Here is a 16,420-nt window from a genome sequence, read left to right on the forward strand (position 1 = left end):
TAAACCTCGACGTTCCAAAGCAAAAATCTAAAAATACAACATGGCGCCTATAGCTAGCTGAAGTTAACATAATTGTAGACCTTCTTATTTATTACCAGAAAAATTCGCGTGTTTAGAGTAATTTAGGTTTATATTAAATTATAGTGGCGAGATTTTTTCCCATCGACACTTCATACTCTGGATCTGATACAGTGATTCAAACCATCGAAAAAGCATTTTGTAAAAAAAAATTTTACGATCTTTTGTTAGTATGTGCATGGCGGTATTTACTGTGAATCTGTACTTAAAGTTAAATGTAATTAAATCACTGCCACATCAGTTGAATTCAAAGAAGAATCAGAGAACTTCAGTATATTGATTTTTTTTTAAAAGTAATGTACAGGTGTGAAGGCTATTTCACTGTCTCATACGTATTTAATGTTTCAAAACATATGGTTCGCTTCTGGTTCGTCGAAACGAATCTCGACGAACCTGCGTCCACTCGTGAAATTCACGGAAAGGAGTGGAATGAAAAATGAGAGAGAGAGAGAGAGAGAGAAAGAGATAGATGGAGAAACATCCCAAGAATTTCTATTTCATTTGCTGCTGACATGTGTGCGCATGCCGTAATACCGAGACTTATTCTATCCAGGACACAAGCCGGGATTCTCAGACGACGAAAAGAGGTTTATCGGCGCGTCACTCCACGATGGCGCTCTATCTCTTTGAGAGTTCCGAAAACTGCATCATTTTTTAAGACACCCGCCCACCTGGGCACACATACCGTGTGCAGAACTATAGAAAAAAAGAATCCCACGCAATTTAATAACCACTCAAGACATCCAAGTGGTGTCTGTTTACGAAAAACCCTTAAGTAAATGCTGAGGGTGGATGAGTTGTTCTGTTTCCATGTTTTTTTTTTAAACTGTATACGAGGGCCGTTTGGGCAGCTGTTTAGTGAAGGTATCTACTAACCCCAATTAGCGGGAGAACTCTCTACTATGTCTACGAATGGCAGCGCGCTCTCAGTATTTTTTTTTAGGTTCCCCCCTCGCTTTTAGAAGAGGGGAAAATTGCTAAAACGCGTGTTTTCAGAGTAATTTTTTAAGCATGAAACAGCTGGTACAGATTTTTGAAAGCATTTGAGGGACTTATCACACCTTTCTCTTAATTTCTACGTCACATCATGTTATGGTTACCGCTCGAATCTCATAGTTGCCGTGTGGACGACGAGAAGACTGACTGCGTGCCAGTTCAGAGCCTTGCGCTTAGAGTGGGATACTGCGCTAGAAACACCAGCAAACGCCGCCCTTATCATCCCGCCTCACGGACACAGTTACCCGCCTCTTTATTTTTGTAAATCAACCATATACAGTAATCTTATCATTATTTTGAATGCAAAGTGAAAAAAAAAAATAATAAAGTAGTGTTGAAGTTCTGTTTTAAGGGGTGGAAACGGGGGATGGGGGTGGTTGATCGAAATATTATGTAGACAGTGACAAACAGTGACAAACGTGTTTCAAAGGTCAAGTGTGCAAAGTTTCATCACATCGGATTAAAAGTTTAGGAAAGCATACAGGACAAACAAACAAAAATCCTCACACACACACACACACACACACACACACACACACATATAAAACCACTAAGACAATTTTAAAGTTATGTACCAATTTTTGTAAGCGCAACAAAAAATAATCAGTTGTGTTTCCAAAACCGTATTTCATATAGGCATGCAAAAAGAACCATAGTCAAGTGTTGTAGAAGTTAACAATCTTTTATCTTTTAGTATTAGAACTACTCTTTGAAACTGGTTTTCAAAGGAATCGTTTGTAAAAGTACAATTTTTTTTTCTGTGCAATGAGTTAGTATAGTTTCAACGCCATCTTTAAGTAACAAAAAACCTTCTAAAACTTGAGTGCTATAAGACACAATATTCTTCATTTACCGTGCGTGTTTACACTGTTCACAACGGGAAAGTTGGAATGTAGCGTAGCTTCTACGAAGATCCTGTCATCTGGAACTACCAGGAATAGTTCCATAATTTCAGATACATTCTTCATTGTGAAGTTCATGCATTTACTGTAATTCCTGACAGTGCATGGTACTGCAATTATTTTTAAACTGTGAATCATATACTCGAAAACGTGTACACTATAAATTTATTTTTTGTAAATGGATTAGAAATATTGGTAAGCAATTACAGATATTTGAAAAATTGTACATTTGCATGAAAACAACTGCATCACTAGAAAATAGCGTTCTTTGTAATACTTGGTTCGGATTCTTACCCGGGAATTTATATTTTGTGTTTTCCCGGTACCTCCACTACTATAACTTATTTGCAAATCTTTCCCTGAATAGCTCGCCAGTATTAACTGCGCACATTAATAAGCTCAATACAACAAAATATTGTCCAATTATAAAACCTTCGATTATTTTTCCATTGTAGTAAAATAAAATATGCTTCAATGAAAGATCAATTAAATTATATAATTATGCGCTAATTTTAGTAAGAAATCTCAGTATTCTCTAGTTAAGTATTTCATATATGCAAAAATAACCATTTTCATGTGCTGTACAAAGTTACAATATATTATTGTACTGTTACAAACTATTTTTTTGCCAACTGGATTCCAAAGGAACCTTATGTAAAAGTACATAGTTTTTTTTTTCTGTGCACAATTACGTACATATTTGCGTAACGATACAGACACACGCACACTCTCGCCGTCCGTAAAAATTTGTAAAAGGCAACGAAAAAAAATCAATTTTCTTGAGTGAGTAGACGACCAACTCAACTACACGAGGTACACGTCCGGGATCATTCTTCGTCCTTCACAACCGCCAATTAGGGTGGTCACTAGACAAGGATTCTTGTGTGGTCAGAGCCGTAGGCATTCCACTGTAGTGGGTTTTACCGACGTGGTTCCATTTCCTTCCCCTTCCAAGTTCTCCGATCTCCTACACATTCTTTAGCACTCGGGGGCGAGACTTACCATCTCTAGGCAAGGTCCGGGCGGTCTTCGACAGTTCATTACGTTGGGGAAAAAATGTTTTACAATCTCTTGGTGGATATTGGTGAGGTTGAACCCACTGGTATTGGCCATATCATGAGGCCTGTCTAAAAATTGGACTCTTCTCAAAAGTATTCCCATCGATATTCATTTCCCAATTTTCTCTTGTACAGCGTCAGATGATGATTGTTTAAAAACTACACAAAGTTTTTACAAACAGTGTTGACAAAATAACCGTGGCAGAAGCAATGAATACTCCATGAATATTTTGACAATATGACACTTGAGATGTTTTGAGAGTTTTCTTTGTACTTAATTCCTGTTACCAAATCAGCATTTTTCTTAAAATATTTTAATTATGTGGCACTCGAAAAAAATCCATTGTTCAGTCGATAAGTATTATTACTAAAGACACTCAATAAATGTATGACCGTTACACATTACAGGTCTAGAAATGTCCCAAAAATTACTTAAGTGAATGTAGACATACACAGTTTTTTTTTTTTTGCAAATTTAACGGTAATTTCCCTAGAGTACCGACTTTTCCGTGGGTAAAAAAAAAATTCAGAATATGGAATTTTTAAGAACTACTAGTTTCGAAAAACGCCGTTAAATATTTAAATTGTCACTAACCTATCACAAAATGTTTGAACCAATTCCAAGTAATTTATTTTAAATGTAACTTACCTAACCAACTAGTAAAACGTTAAAATGTAGGAAAAAAGTACAATTTAATTTTAAGAAATCATCAAATATGTATAATGAGAGGAACTCAAAAATACTTTTTTTTTTTTTGAAGACCACCAACTGTAGAAAATAACCCTTTTAACAGGTGAGTTACATGTTCTCAGATATATAGTTGTGAATGGGCAAGCAGAGGGTTGTCAATTTTACTGTTCACGACGGGAGTAGATTCCGGGAGGGGTGATGGAAGCAGACCCCCTGGAATCAAAAAGTACCTCTCTGAGGGTGCCCGCTTGCACTTGCAAAATCGTAACTGTAAAATGGGGATGATAAACGTAATAACCCCCCTTTTTTATCTGGTAATCTTGCAGATTTTCGTTCATGCATGTTCAGAGTTGCAATAGCACAAAAATATCATGACAACGCAAGACACACAATTGCTTAGTTGTTTTTAAAGTTGTATATTTTTTGCCATTACTTTTATTTTATGGGTATTTCTAAACATTTTGCTTGAATTTTTTTTTGTTCTGTCACGAATATTTTTAACAGGTGTTCACTTATTGTAATATAAAAGTGCAAAACGTCAAACAAATCGCGATAGTTACAAAGACTTTCACAACGTTTTACAACCACTATATTACTCTAAGTTCATAAGTTGAAAATATTTGCGAAAGAACAAGTTCAAGGGAGGTATCGTATTAAAGTTTTAGAATTAACCCTTAAATAAAAGTAAGGACTAAAAAAAAAGAAAAAAATTCAACATGGCGTGTGAGATCGGGCGTTAAGGAATCTGAAATCAAAGTGATGAATTTTTTTAAAAAATATCTTTGTGATATTTTATTTTTAAGATAGGTACATCATTTATTAAAATAAAACCAAAACGGTAAGAAGAGCTGGAAAAGGATTGTCTGAAGCGACTGAAGTGAAGAGAGAAGGATAAAAAGAGAAAGGTCATTCGGCGTAAGTCGATTCCCTCCTGGGAACAGCAGATGGCAGAATAAAGAAGCTGGCTTCGGAATATTCCCTGCCGTCATGAAGACAAGGCACACCGCGGGACTGTTGGAACAGAGTAACAAAAACAGGAAGTCCGTACTCTTCACATTACGGCACATAATACGGCAGTCGTTAATACGGAGATTGCATTGTATGCAGTTCGCTAGACTGGCGTGGATTAGTTACGTCTCTTCCAATATCAGAGGTCATACCAGTCGAAAAAATCAAAGAGTCAAAAAACGCATTTACCAAGATACTATTGTAGGAACTATTGTTTGTAAGGTAAATCATCAGTTCCTATTTTTCCAATCGTTTTCTATCAACAAATAGGCTGTACTTAATTAGTCATAGAGTACACTTTACAACATTAAAACTTGTGCAGAGAGACGTTATATCATCATTGATTTACGAATATAATATCCTAAGGTAAAAATCAAGAAATTATCTGTGGGAGCAAGATATTTTCATAACCCGCTTTCAAAGTGGTTAATAATAACAAAATAAGTAACTCTGTACGCCAGGAATAATCCATCTCACATAAATCTCGCCTACAAAAAGGTTGTGTACGTTAATAAATTATCTAATTAAAAACAATCAACCCAGTTTCCAGATAAAAATATCTAGAAAAAAAAACGGGTGTTGTTATGAATGCGAGCAGTGTTTAACCGTTCATTTTTATAAGGGAATTTTGTTATTGTGGTTGTTAACTACTAACACGAAGAACTTATTTTACGCAATAGTAAAAATTTTTAGTAAATGAAGTGAGTATATGGGGTAAATTAATATGTAACTACTTCCGATTTCATCAAGGTCTGGCGTTTTGAGTTTAAGTTGTAAGTAATCGAATACTGAACTGCGTACCGTGTAACGTGTAGCAATGCGTTGGTTGCAAGTAGCACGTGTATATAAAATGTTTATAGTTTGAGAAATATAAAAAAAACTCACGATTTTAAGGCCGAAAAATAAAATGCTGCTGTTTAATAGCGTCACATGAAGTCACACAAATGAAACGCTACGTAAAATAAAGCAAAAGGGACGCAGATATGGTTACCACATCACGCGCAACGAACAAAGAGGTGTATATATTGCTGTCTACATGTTCTAAAGCCAGAAATAAAATGCGAATGGGAAGATCAAAGGAGAAGAGCGAACGGGGAAAATGGCAGAGAGGATACGAATGATAGAATGAACGAACAGGAGAATTATCAACTGTTAGCAAAATGAACAAAAGAAAACACGGAAGGAAAATACGGAAAATCCAGGTTGAACATGTAAAAAAAAAAACACAATCTAGAACCAACAGTTATGCAATATCCTGCACTGTTTTTTTTTTTCAACTGAAGAGAAATATTCATGTAAAATAACAGATATTTGTAAATTTGTACATTTACATGAAAACAACTGTATCACAAAGAAATAATGTTCGATGTAATACTGGGTTCGGATTCTTACCCGGACATTTAGCTTTGTGTTGTCTCAGTACTTCCAATAGTTAAAGATATTTGTCAACTTTTCCTTGAATAGCTTTCCAGTATTAACAGCACACATAATAAGCATATCAAATATTAGATTATATTTTCCATAGTTTAAAAAAATTACGCTTGAATGAAACATCAATTAAAATTTAAAATGATGAGCCAATTTTCGTAAAAATACTCAGTATTATATGGATAAACATATTTCATATAGCCTGTGTTGTACAAAGTTACAATATCTTTCTTGTAGTATTACAAAATATTTCTTGGCAACTGGTTTCCTACGGTATCTTTTGTAAAAGTACAGAATTTTTTTTCTCTTTAGCGCCTCTGTATAGTGCTATATTTGTATGAGTATAAAACGTGACATGCTCCACATATCCTGGCTTTAGGATTGATCGACGTGTACATTAAGGGAATACGTTTTTCCTTAGAATAGCCTAAAAATTATTAACTGAAATTTAAGTAACAAAGGCTGATAAATATGTCTTAAAAAGAAATTAGTAGACTTATAAATAAACTACATTTTAATTTAATAAAACTTTAATGCTTACAAAAGTTAAAAAGTACTAATAACAATTACAAATACTATAAAAATAATTTTTTTAAGTAAAAGAAACAAATCAAAACTAAGAAAGCAGTTTATACGCATTAATAAAAATGATTAAAAAAATGCCTTAAAATAGTAAAAACAGGTATTATATATATAGTTCAGTCGTGATATTGCTGGTCGGACTCTCATTTCTTAATTCAGGACTAGTGAAATAAAATTCTGGTAATTTGTTTACACTATACATTTAAATAAATAGTAGTTATTGATTCATTCTCTATATTTGATTTGAAATACAACAAGCTAAATCAAGCACGAACAACTTCGGAAAACGTGGTACATACATCGGAGGGAACTGGAATTATTCGGACCCTTCTTTATTTTTTGAATTCCATTTCACGGAATCAAACAAACTTAAATAAAAAAATATGGTATGTTCCATGTACACATTTCCCAAAGTGTCACATGCCATCGCATATCACAGACAGCGCATATTTCAGAAAAGAGGTACGATATGCACATGGAAATCATTGCAAAGCTATTAGAAGTCAGTATGAATTGACGGACGTTTCAAGAAGGCTGTTAGGAGTTAGAGTGGATTCACGGAATTTTTTACGAAGAATGTGCCTCAAATAAACGAAGTATACTTCGTAGTTCCAAAAAAAAAATCTGGCTATTAGTATAAATTACACGGCAATTCAACTTCCTTTTTACACGTTACATCGTAAATATGATAAACAGGCACGCGGAACGACTGTGGTCAGAACAAATAAATTTAGAGAGTTTTCTTATCAAGGCTCGATCTCACAACCCGTGTTGAATTTTTTTTCTTTCGATTTACTCGTCATTAGTATTATTTAAGGGCTCGTTCAGATATTCTAGACCGATATGTCAATTGAATTTGTTGTTCTTTCACCAATATTTTACAACAGATATTCACTAAGTGTGATCTCTGTTGGAAATATTTGTGACATACCAGCAAATGCTAGTAACGACCCGAGCCTAAATGTGTCAGTTGAAGTTAAAGTCAAGCTAAACTCAGAACCCGTACACTCAATAAGGTTCCTGGCTGATGTGCCACCCAATGTTCCGACAGCGAAGAAGACAAGCACCCTCCCAGTTCGGGCCGAGCCCACGTGCTTCAGGGAAACCTCCGCGGTCCCACGTTTCCAGGCTGAGGTCGCGCGCGGGACGTCGAGGGTCGTCGAGTCCCGCCTGAAGCCGCTGTCAGCGTCAGTCCGCGGGTCGCAGAGTGGCTCGTCAGCCGCGACCCGGAGGGGGAGTGCGTCCTCCCACTCCGGCGACCTCGGCGAGCCACTTCACGAGACCCGCGAGACTCCGGTGGCCGGGCATTGTTCCACATCCTCCCCACAGATTCACATTTCTTTACATTCCCACAGCTACTCAGCATGATAACATTTCTTCAGATTTCCCACAGCTTCTCTCCATATTCAAAACATTCCTTCAAACTCCCACAGCTCCACACCAAATTCCAATATATATTTTTTAATTCCCACAGCTTCACACCATATACGAATATTTCTTAAAATTCATACAGCTTCACTCCAGATTAAAATATTTCTGAAACTCCCACAAAATACCACACAAACATTCTTCACTCCAAATAGGTACAAAAATTTCTTTAAATTCTATAGCTGCACTCCACATCTGAAACATTTCTTCAAATTCCCACAGCTTCATTCCACCTTCCCAACATTTCTTCAAATTCCCGCAGATTCGCCCCACATTCGCAACATTTCTTCTAAAATTCCCAGAGCTTCATGGTAAATTCGAATCATTTACTCAAAGTTCCATAACTTCACTCCACAATAAATAAAATTCCTATAAACTTTCATCACTTCGCAAAGGCTACGGACCTGAAAGGAAACCCTTTCAATTAAATACGTGCTGTTTAGCTAACCATTAACATTATTATCACTTTTAACACCGCAACGGCTATGATGGCAACGCCGTTAACTGCACACTCTGTCGCCGTATTGATTTGAATTGATTATCGAAACATAGAAAGATAAAGTTCGAGGTGGGAAAGATACAGACCGGTTCGTCGAAAGCTACCAATGGCAAAAAATGCTCATTATTGCCATAGTGTTAGGAATAAGGGGAGGGAAATCAATGATAAATAGTACACAGGAAAAGACGGGATAAATCTATCGACAAAAATGAGAACAGATTCGTCCCCACTGTCCCTGAATGAGAACATCAGGCCGTGTCTGAATTTAAATACTTACGACCCCGCATACTTTACTTGCACTTGTAGTACGCCAGAGCAGCTAGATAATTGTGATTTTCGGCCTCTTATCACTGTAAAAAGGTTTTGTACTTTTTACAAGGAAAATCCTAGGAAAAACCCAGTTGCCAAAGATATCACTTGTAAAACTACATGGCATAACTTTGTAAAACTGCAAATCGCACAAAGCTCTACCTTGCAATTTTAAAAGTAATATCGTTGGCAACTGAGTTTCCAAGGACTATCATTGAAAAGTTACAAAAAAAAAAATTACAAACATATTTTTGCAAGATATAAATTTAATTCTAGCAAACCCTTTTTAGCCGAAGTTTACGGCAATCTACTTAAGTTTCTACTTTTGTTTGATTGGTATGAGCCGCGTATTGGTTGAAACTAGCCTAATAATATTTATACTTTAATGTTTCAATTATCATCTTAAAACTGATAAACCATAATGTGAACATTATTTTACAAGACAATCCATCTTCCAGTAAATATTACCTATTTTTTTTTTTAATGGCGACGTTTCTTTACCTGAAAGTACGCAAGAACATACCAGCGTACTTCCAGTTCGGACAGCCATCGAGACGTCTCTTCCAGAGGACAAGTTATTTAATATAAGTAGGTATAGGTAAACTTAGGGAAAGTTCAATCAGTCTTAGAAGCGCCTTTATTTCCGTGCAAGTATCAGAGAAGTTGAAATCATGAGATGTATTGTTATTTGTCCAGCCAGAGCATCATTTGTTAACCGGCGGGAAGGGGGGTGGGGGAGTGAGAGAGAGAAAGAAGAGGGAGGAAGAGGCACTCACTCCCAGCCACATGTTTCAAGGGGCTACACTTACCAGAAGAAAAAAAAACCTTAAAACTTGATGATAGTAAATTAATCGTCTTAAATTTTACACAAAACGATAGAGTATCATTTCGCGTAATACATAATGCAATGTTTTTTTTTCTGTATGGTAGTGTAGCCGATCAAAAAATAATAATTTATCCATGTTATATATAAGTACTGTAATTACACTTACATTCATCACGTTGGCAATTTTGTACACGATAAATACGTAAGTTATGATTTTTTAATTTTTGCGCAAATTTGTTGTTGCGATCAGAGCATATGGCTGAACTATCGCGTGAAGCTAAATTTGTAAGGAAATATCCCACACAGAAAAACATCTTATGTACTTTTACAAAAGATTCCTTTGGAAACCAGTTGCCAACAAATAGTTTGTAATACTACAAGAAATATATTGTAACTTTAGACAACACATGGCTATGGTTAATTTCGCATGGATGAAATACGTTCTTTGAGATATAAATACCAAAACTGCGCATGATTATATATTTTAATTGATGTTTCATTCAAACATAACTTTTTCAAACCATGGGAAAAATAATCGAATATTTAATCACTGGAGTTTGTATTAGGCTTTTTTTATGTGCGCAGTTAATACTGGAAAGCTATTCAGGGAACTGTTTACAAATAACTTTAATTATTGGAGGTACTGGGACAACACAAAGCATAAAGAATCCGATTACAGTATTACTGCGATCTCTATTCTGTAATGATACAGTTCATTTTATGTAAGTGTACAAATGTACAAATATCTCTAATCTTACATTAATATTTATGTTCCATTTACAAAAAAACGACAGTGCAGACATCCGAATGTTTTTTTTTTTTTTGGGCCGGGGATTAAGAATTTCCTAGAACGCTGTTTGTGCTCGTGACTTACTTTCCCCACTGTGGTATCCCTCATTAAACTCGTCTTCGTCGTCTATCTTCTTCATTCCGAACTAAATGGACTGTGACGCAGTGAGCGGGATCTTCCTCAGGCGCAGTCTGCAATCCGCATTCCCAGTAGGCGCTACGATTGGCTGTGCCTAAAAACACGTAGGGCAGTGCATTCTTCGCGGAAAGATTTAGAGACTAGCTGTGCATTAAAAAAAAAAAAACTTTAGCGTCGTCTGTGTTTTGTAATTGGTCGAGGTTCTCTCAGACACAACAATTCTGTAAGGAAGTAAACGTGTTCTGAATGGCCCGGCCAAACAAGGCAATGGCTCCTCTTGCAGACGGCCGCAAATTACAAGGAAGAAATTGCTATCGCAAGCATACTCCGTTGCAGTCTAAAAAAAAATGTTCACATTGTTTCACGAACAACGCCTTATACGTTACAAATTTTGTTTCGAATAAATTTGAAATTTCAAAAGAATTACATACGAGGGCACCATTTAAAACATCAAAAAGGTGGTACAAGAAATTCAATGTTGCAATAAAGCTATATACGAATCTTCGTTTCTGACAAGTTCAGATTCCTCGAATGAAGTTTTCCAGAAACAAACAGTATTTTTTTCTCGTTACTTTGAGGTTATGTTCGTGGAAATAAGGGAAAAACTACGTGTAAACGGTTATAAATATAGAACATTAAATGTATTTTTCCGGGTTAAAAAGGTTAATCTAATGTAGTTCTAATGTTTAACAAAACTGATGAACAAAATGTTTATTTTTTGTAATTGATAAATAAAATAATGCAAGTAAATAAATAGCTTGTGAAATACCGTTAAAATTAAGTGAAGATTATAATTCCCTACATGAAATGATTTCTTAGGTGACTTAAGTATAAAAATATGTACTAATGTGATCGTTTAAAATACATTACGTATTTCAAAATAAAATGAAAATTGAAATACTGTAATATTTATAAAATAAAACTTCGCGTCCACATTTTTCCACCTGTGGCCTATATATTCACTTTGTTTTTATAAACTTGGTGGTATAATTATTGTATTTTTACTAGTCTGATAAGACAAGCACAAAGTAAACGAAATGTGTTGTTTCTGTACTGCATAAATTTATATTTTAACTCGATACCGGTCTTGCATTTATTTTTGTCAAACAAATTTTCAACGGACATACACTTAGTATAAATAGTCGCGCAAGTGATGATTTTTTTTTTTACTGGAATGCAATTACACTCTTGTACACAAACGGAGTCTTATATGTAGGGACACCTGTATTTCGCGAATACATTTCGTGTCTAGGTACATCGCAAAACACCGTAGTTTTTTTATTGTAGTTATTGGCTGTTGTCGGCGAGAGGTGTTTTCCCGCACTTGACGGGGCCAATGGGAATGTGGATACCGTACTGCTGCACGCACACGATTCGCCATCACTCTAAGAAAAAGCTACAGTGTTTTGTGACATACCTTGACACGAAATGTATTCGCGAAATACAGGTGTCCCTACTTATATGAGCTACAAAAGAAATAAAATGATCACATTGTAGTGTTATTGTTGCTCATTGCGGGCCTAGTGGTCCGTATGCCGGAACTGAACATCGAACCAAGGCCCTGCGAAGAGTTCCAGGCCGCGGATTTGACGAAATCGCGGTCGGGACTCGGAACACACGCGCTGATTGGTAGGGGCAGGCATTTTTCGCGAATAAACCTGAACGCCTATCAGACTGCAACAAGGTACCTATACCAGCACCAGCGGTTTCTTCCTATGCGATTGGCGGCCCGTCTGCGAGAGAAGTCGAAGCCTCGTTTGACCGAGCCACTCAGGGCGCGCGTTTACCTCCGCAATGAATGAATCACTGTGATTGGTGTCGTAACAACCGACACGCACCTGAAAGAAATTCGCCCAATCACGAAACACAGACGAGGCTACCGTGTTTTTAACTTATAACTAGTCTCGGAATCTTTTCGCGAAATATGCATGGCCCTACTGATTGGGGGAAAGCGAATAAAAAAACAAACGAATTGGGACTTTGGGAAGAAATGAATGAGTGTTATTCGGTGGACGGGGGGGAGGGGGGTTCGAATCCAATGGCCGGCTGTGTCATCTACAGGTGTCCGGCGGCGTGGCCACGCCTCTCCCCTCCAGCGCGCCTCCTCCCCCTCCACCCACCCGCCCCTCCGTCATCGTGCTACCGGCGGCTCCCGGGAAAGGCCGCGCCCGCCGAGACGGGGACATTCACGGAGCGGCGGCCAGCGAGGAAGGTCGGCACGTGGCAAGACTTGGACCCCACCTCGGCACAGCGCAGCTGCGCAGCATGAAGACTGCGTTCACAGGTGAGGGCGTGTGTGAACACCGGCACGTTCACTTCATCGGGCAATTTCACCAATCAAATATCATCCAAACGGTATTTTCAACCCATGTTACATCATTCATTGTACCACAAACCGGCGTTTAGTATTCTTAATGCACCTAAACTAACCATTTTACAGTATTTTAAACGTTGCTAACCTAACCTAACCAACCGTTCGCACGGTAAACTACCGGAAAAATTCTTGAAGTGCTGCAATGCCGTTTGACAGGATAATTAGACACACTCGAAAATACCATCATCGTATACGCACGCACGGTGTGATGTGATGAAAGAACTGAAAAATTAACTTCATATTCCGAAGCCAGATTAAACGCCACAAACACGAACACGATTAAGTGAATGTTTTGTGTTCATTGGCTGCTGCTACTACATTGCAACTTCCCGGGTCGCACATGATTCGGTATGATGCTTTTTTTTAAAGGTGATTTTCGTTGGCTTCTAGTCTTTTGCAGCGTGTCAAATCAACCACAATTAAATGATAGTCATTAAGTGTACGAATATTTTAATTTTATACTTTCACCAAATAATTACGCAAATGTTTGCAGGTATCAAGCTGTGACTAGGGACAGGGCAGGCATTTCTAGCAAAAAATAAATTATCTAAACGCCCAATAAACTGCAATGTGGTATCCCAGCGCCAAGGGTTTCTTACTTGTAGTTGGCAGCCGTCAGCAGACGAGGCCATTGCCTTGTTTGAACGTACCAATCAGGATGCGTTTGCTTCCGCGCGTAATTACCGTGATTGGTGTCCTGACAGCGGGCATGCAGCTGAAAGAAACTTACCCAATTACGAAATACAGACGATGCTACAGTGTTTTAACTCTCAAACATTCTAGGAATCTTTTCTCGGAAAATACACACACCTCTAGCTATGAACAAATATTTCCCCCATTTAACTGTAGGTTATTGGTTGGTTAGGTTGATATAGCGCCAAATATTCTGACGCTCAACTTATTACTCTATGGCCTAGATCAGGGGTCGGCAACCTTTTGAGTCGGAAGAGCCAAAAATTACAATTTACAAAATTTCAAAGTTTTTAAAGAGCCACAAAAATTTTTCTTGCCAACAATAAATAGTACTTGCATAAATAGTTTTTTGATAAAAAAAACTAATCTATTTATTCATAAGAAAAATTGATTCATATATAAGTAGTGTTTTTTCACAACAAATTAGATAATATATATGGTCTTATTAGATAATCACTTATTATATTAGTAAAATATTAAAACAATTAAACACTTACTTACAGCACTAACTTGTACTTCAATAACAATTAATTGCGCAAACACATTCAATGGGAGCGTTGTCTTTGCATGGTTTTAGAAAGTTTGGATAAATTTGGCTCATAACTTGTTATTTTAAGTTTCAAACACAACTCTAAACTTTCATTTGTTAGTTGGCGTCTTACTTTACTTTTAATTATATTCATGCAAGAGAACGCTTGCTCGCACGAATATGTCGATCCAAAGATAGTCAGCACTCCAAATGCCAACTTCTTCACCTCACTGTAGCAATGAGAAAGACTATTCCATGCGTCGAATATAAGTGCCTCAACTCGCGGCATTTCTTTTAAAGCTGTCCACTTTTGTTGCGTTACGTACATACATTTCTGGACCTCCAACTCTTCCAACTTGCTTTTCAACTCTGTAAATTTTCCACTCCACAAAGCTTTACTTTTTAAATCAATAAATTGCATTTCTAGAGATCCAGTATCAACTCCAAATGGCTCAATGTGGATTTCGTTACCATTTGTGTTGAGAGGATTTACTATGAATGCTAGAGTGGTTTTGTTGGTTTTGAATTGTTGAAATCTGTCAGAAAATTCATCTTTAATTTTTTTTATAACTTTGCTGAAGTATTTCGTGTAAACAGTTGCACTGGTTTTATCGCGATATTGCTTAGAAATTGAAAATGAAGTAATTTACCGCTCTGAATATCTTCTGCAAAAATAATTAATTTTTCTTCGAAACTAATTAATTCTTCTACCAAAACATAGGCTGGGTTTCCCTTTCCTTGCAGTTTTAGATTCAGCTAATTTAATTTCGCTTGAATATACACCATAAAGTAAAATTTTTGCAACCATTTGCCATCCTCTAATTCAGGGTGATTAATGCCTTTTTCATTGAGGAATTTATTTATTTCATTCAAGCACAAAGCAAAACGTTTCAACACCTTACCTTTGGAAAGCCATCGCACTTTATTGTGAAGAAGGAGGTCGGAATACTGAGTCTCCATTTCGTTTAAGAATTCTTTAAACTGACGATGGTAGAGTGCTTTTGACAAGATGCTGTTAACAATAATGATTACCAAATTCATGACCTCAACTATTTTGGCCGGAAATGTTTGGGCACAAAGTGCTTCTTGGTGTATTATGCAGTGAAACGTAAGAATTTCGTGGTTTATTTTGCTCTGAATAATCGTTGTTGTCCCTTTATTTTTCCCGTCATACTTCTGGCTCCATCAGTTGCTATTGAAACGATTTTATTTAAATCGATCTTATTATCTTCGAGGCATTTTTGCACGGCATTCGCTATATCTTCCCCTCTAGTTTGTCCCGAGAGTGGTAGCAATCTTAGAAGTTCTTCTTTTGGACCTTGGGAAGACATATACCTAACAAAAAGGGCAATTTGTGCCGTGTCTTTTATGTCGCAAGACTCATCTATAGCAAGTGATAAGGCAGAAGCCAGTTGAATGTCTTCCACCTGCAAATATGTTACATTTGAAGACATTTTTGCTATTCTGTTTTGTACTGTTTTAGCGGATAGAAGCAAATCTTTGATTTTTTTTTCAAGATTTCTGGTTTGTTTTTGAAATCACGAAACAGTTCTTCAGATGCACGTATGAATCAATCTTTGATATACTTACCATCTGTGAATGTTTTGCCTTTTTTTGCGATTTCTAGTGATACCGCGAAGCTTGCCAGATTAACATTACTTGTAGATTGCGTCCAGTTACTTAACATGTAACTTGAGTGCTGTTTTTGTTTTTGGAGCTCGTTGACAGCTTTTTTTCGTTATTCATCGACGGACCACAGAACAAGGAGGGAGATATAGAAGTGCGACTGATATGTTGGAAACTGAAACCATGTTTGCGCGTCAAGTGGCGCTATCAGTTGGGTGGGCCCGTAAGTACTAGTAAAACGAAAGCCTCGGGCGGATGGATAGCTTTAAATTGATAATTTAACTGGTTTATGACATATTGTTTAGTAAAATATAACAAGCGTGGAAAAAAAACCAGGTTTACTACTAGTTTGTAATAAAAAAGTATTTTCTGTATAAATGACCTGGTGATGCAGTATTTCTGGTACGGAACTAAAGAGCCGCAGCTTCACATCCAAAGAGCCGCATGTGGCTCGCGAGCCGCAGG

At 36.9% G+C, this 16,420-nt stretch overlaps 2 protein-coding genes across 3 annotated transcripts in view; one reads left to right on the plus strand and one right to left on the minus strand.

Moving 5' to 3' along the window:
• LOC134542196 (constitutive coactivator of peroxisome proliferator-activated receptor gamma-like) overlaps nt 1-16,420 on the minus strand; it is a 131,212-nt gene that overhangs the window by 30,537 nt on the left and 84,255 nt on the right. The gene's annotated exons all lie outside the window — the stretch shown is intronic.
• LOC134542198 (leukocyte elastase inhibitor-like) overlaps nt 12,892-16,420 on the plus strand; it is a 49,514-nt gene continuing 45,985 nt past the window's right edge. The window contains exon 1 of the mRNA XM_063386262.1: nt 12,892-13,017. Within this exon, the coding sequence (XP_063242332.1) occupies nt 12,999-13,017 (19 nt within the window). The 5' untranslated portion in view covers nt 12,892-12,998. The remainder of the gene's footprint in view (nt 13,018-16,420) is intronic.

This window comes from Bacillus rossius, assembly GCF_032445375.1.
Source record: "Bacillus rossius redtenbacheri isolate Brsri chromosome 4 unlocalized genomic scaffold, Brsri_v3 Brsri_v3_scf4_2, whole genome shotgun sequence".
In the NCBI taxonomy this organism is placed as follows: Eukaryota; Metazoa; Arthropoda; class Insecta; order Phasmatodea; family Bacillidae; genus Bacillus; species Bacillus rossius.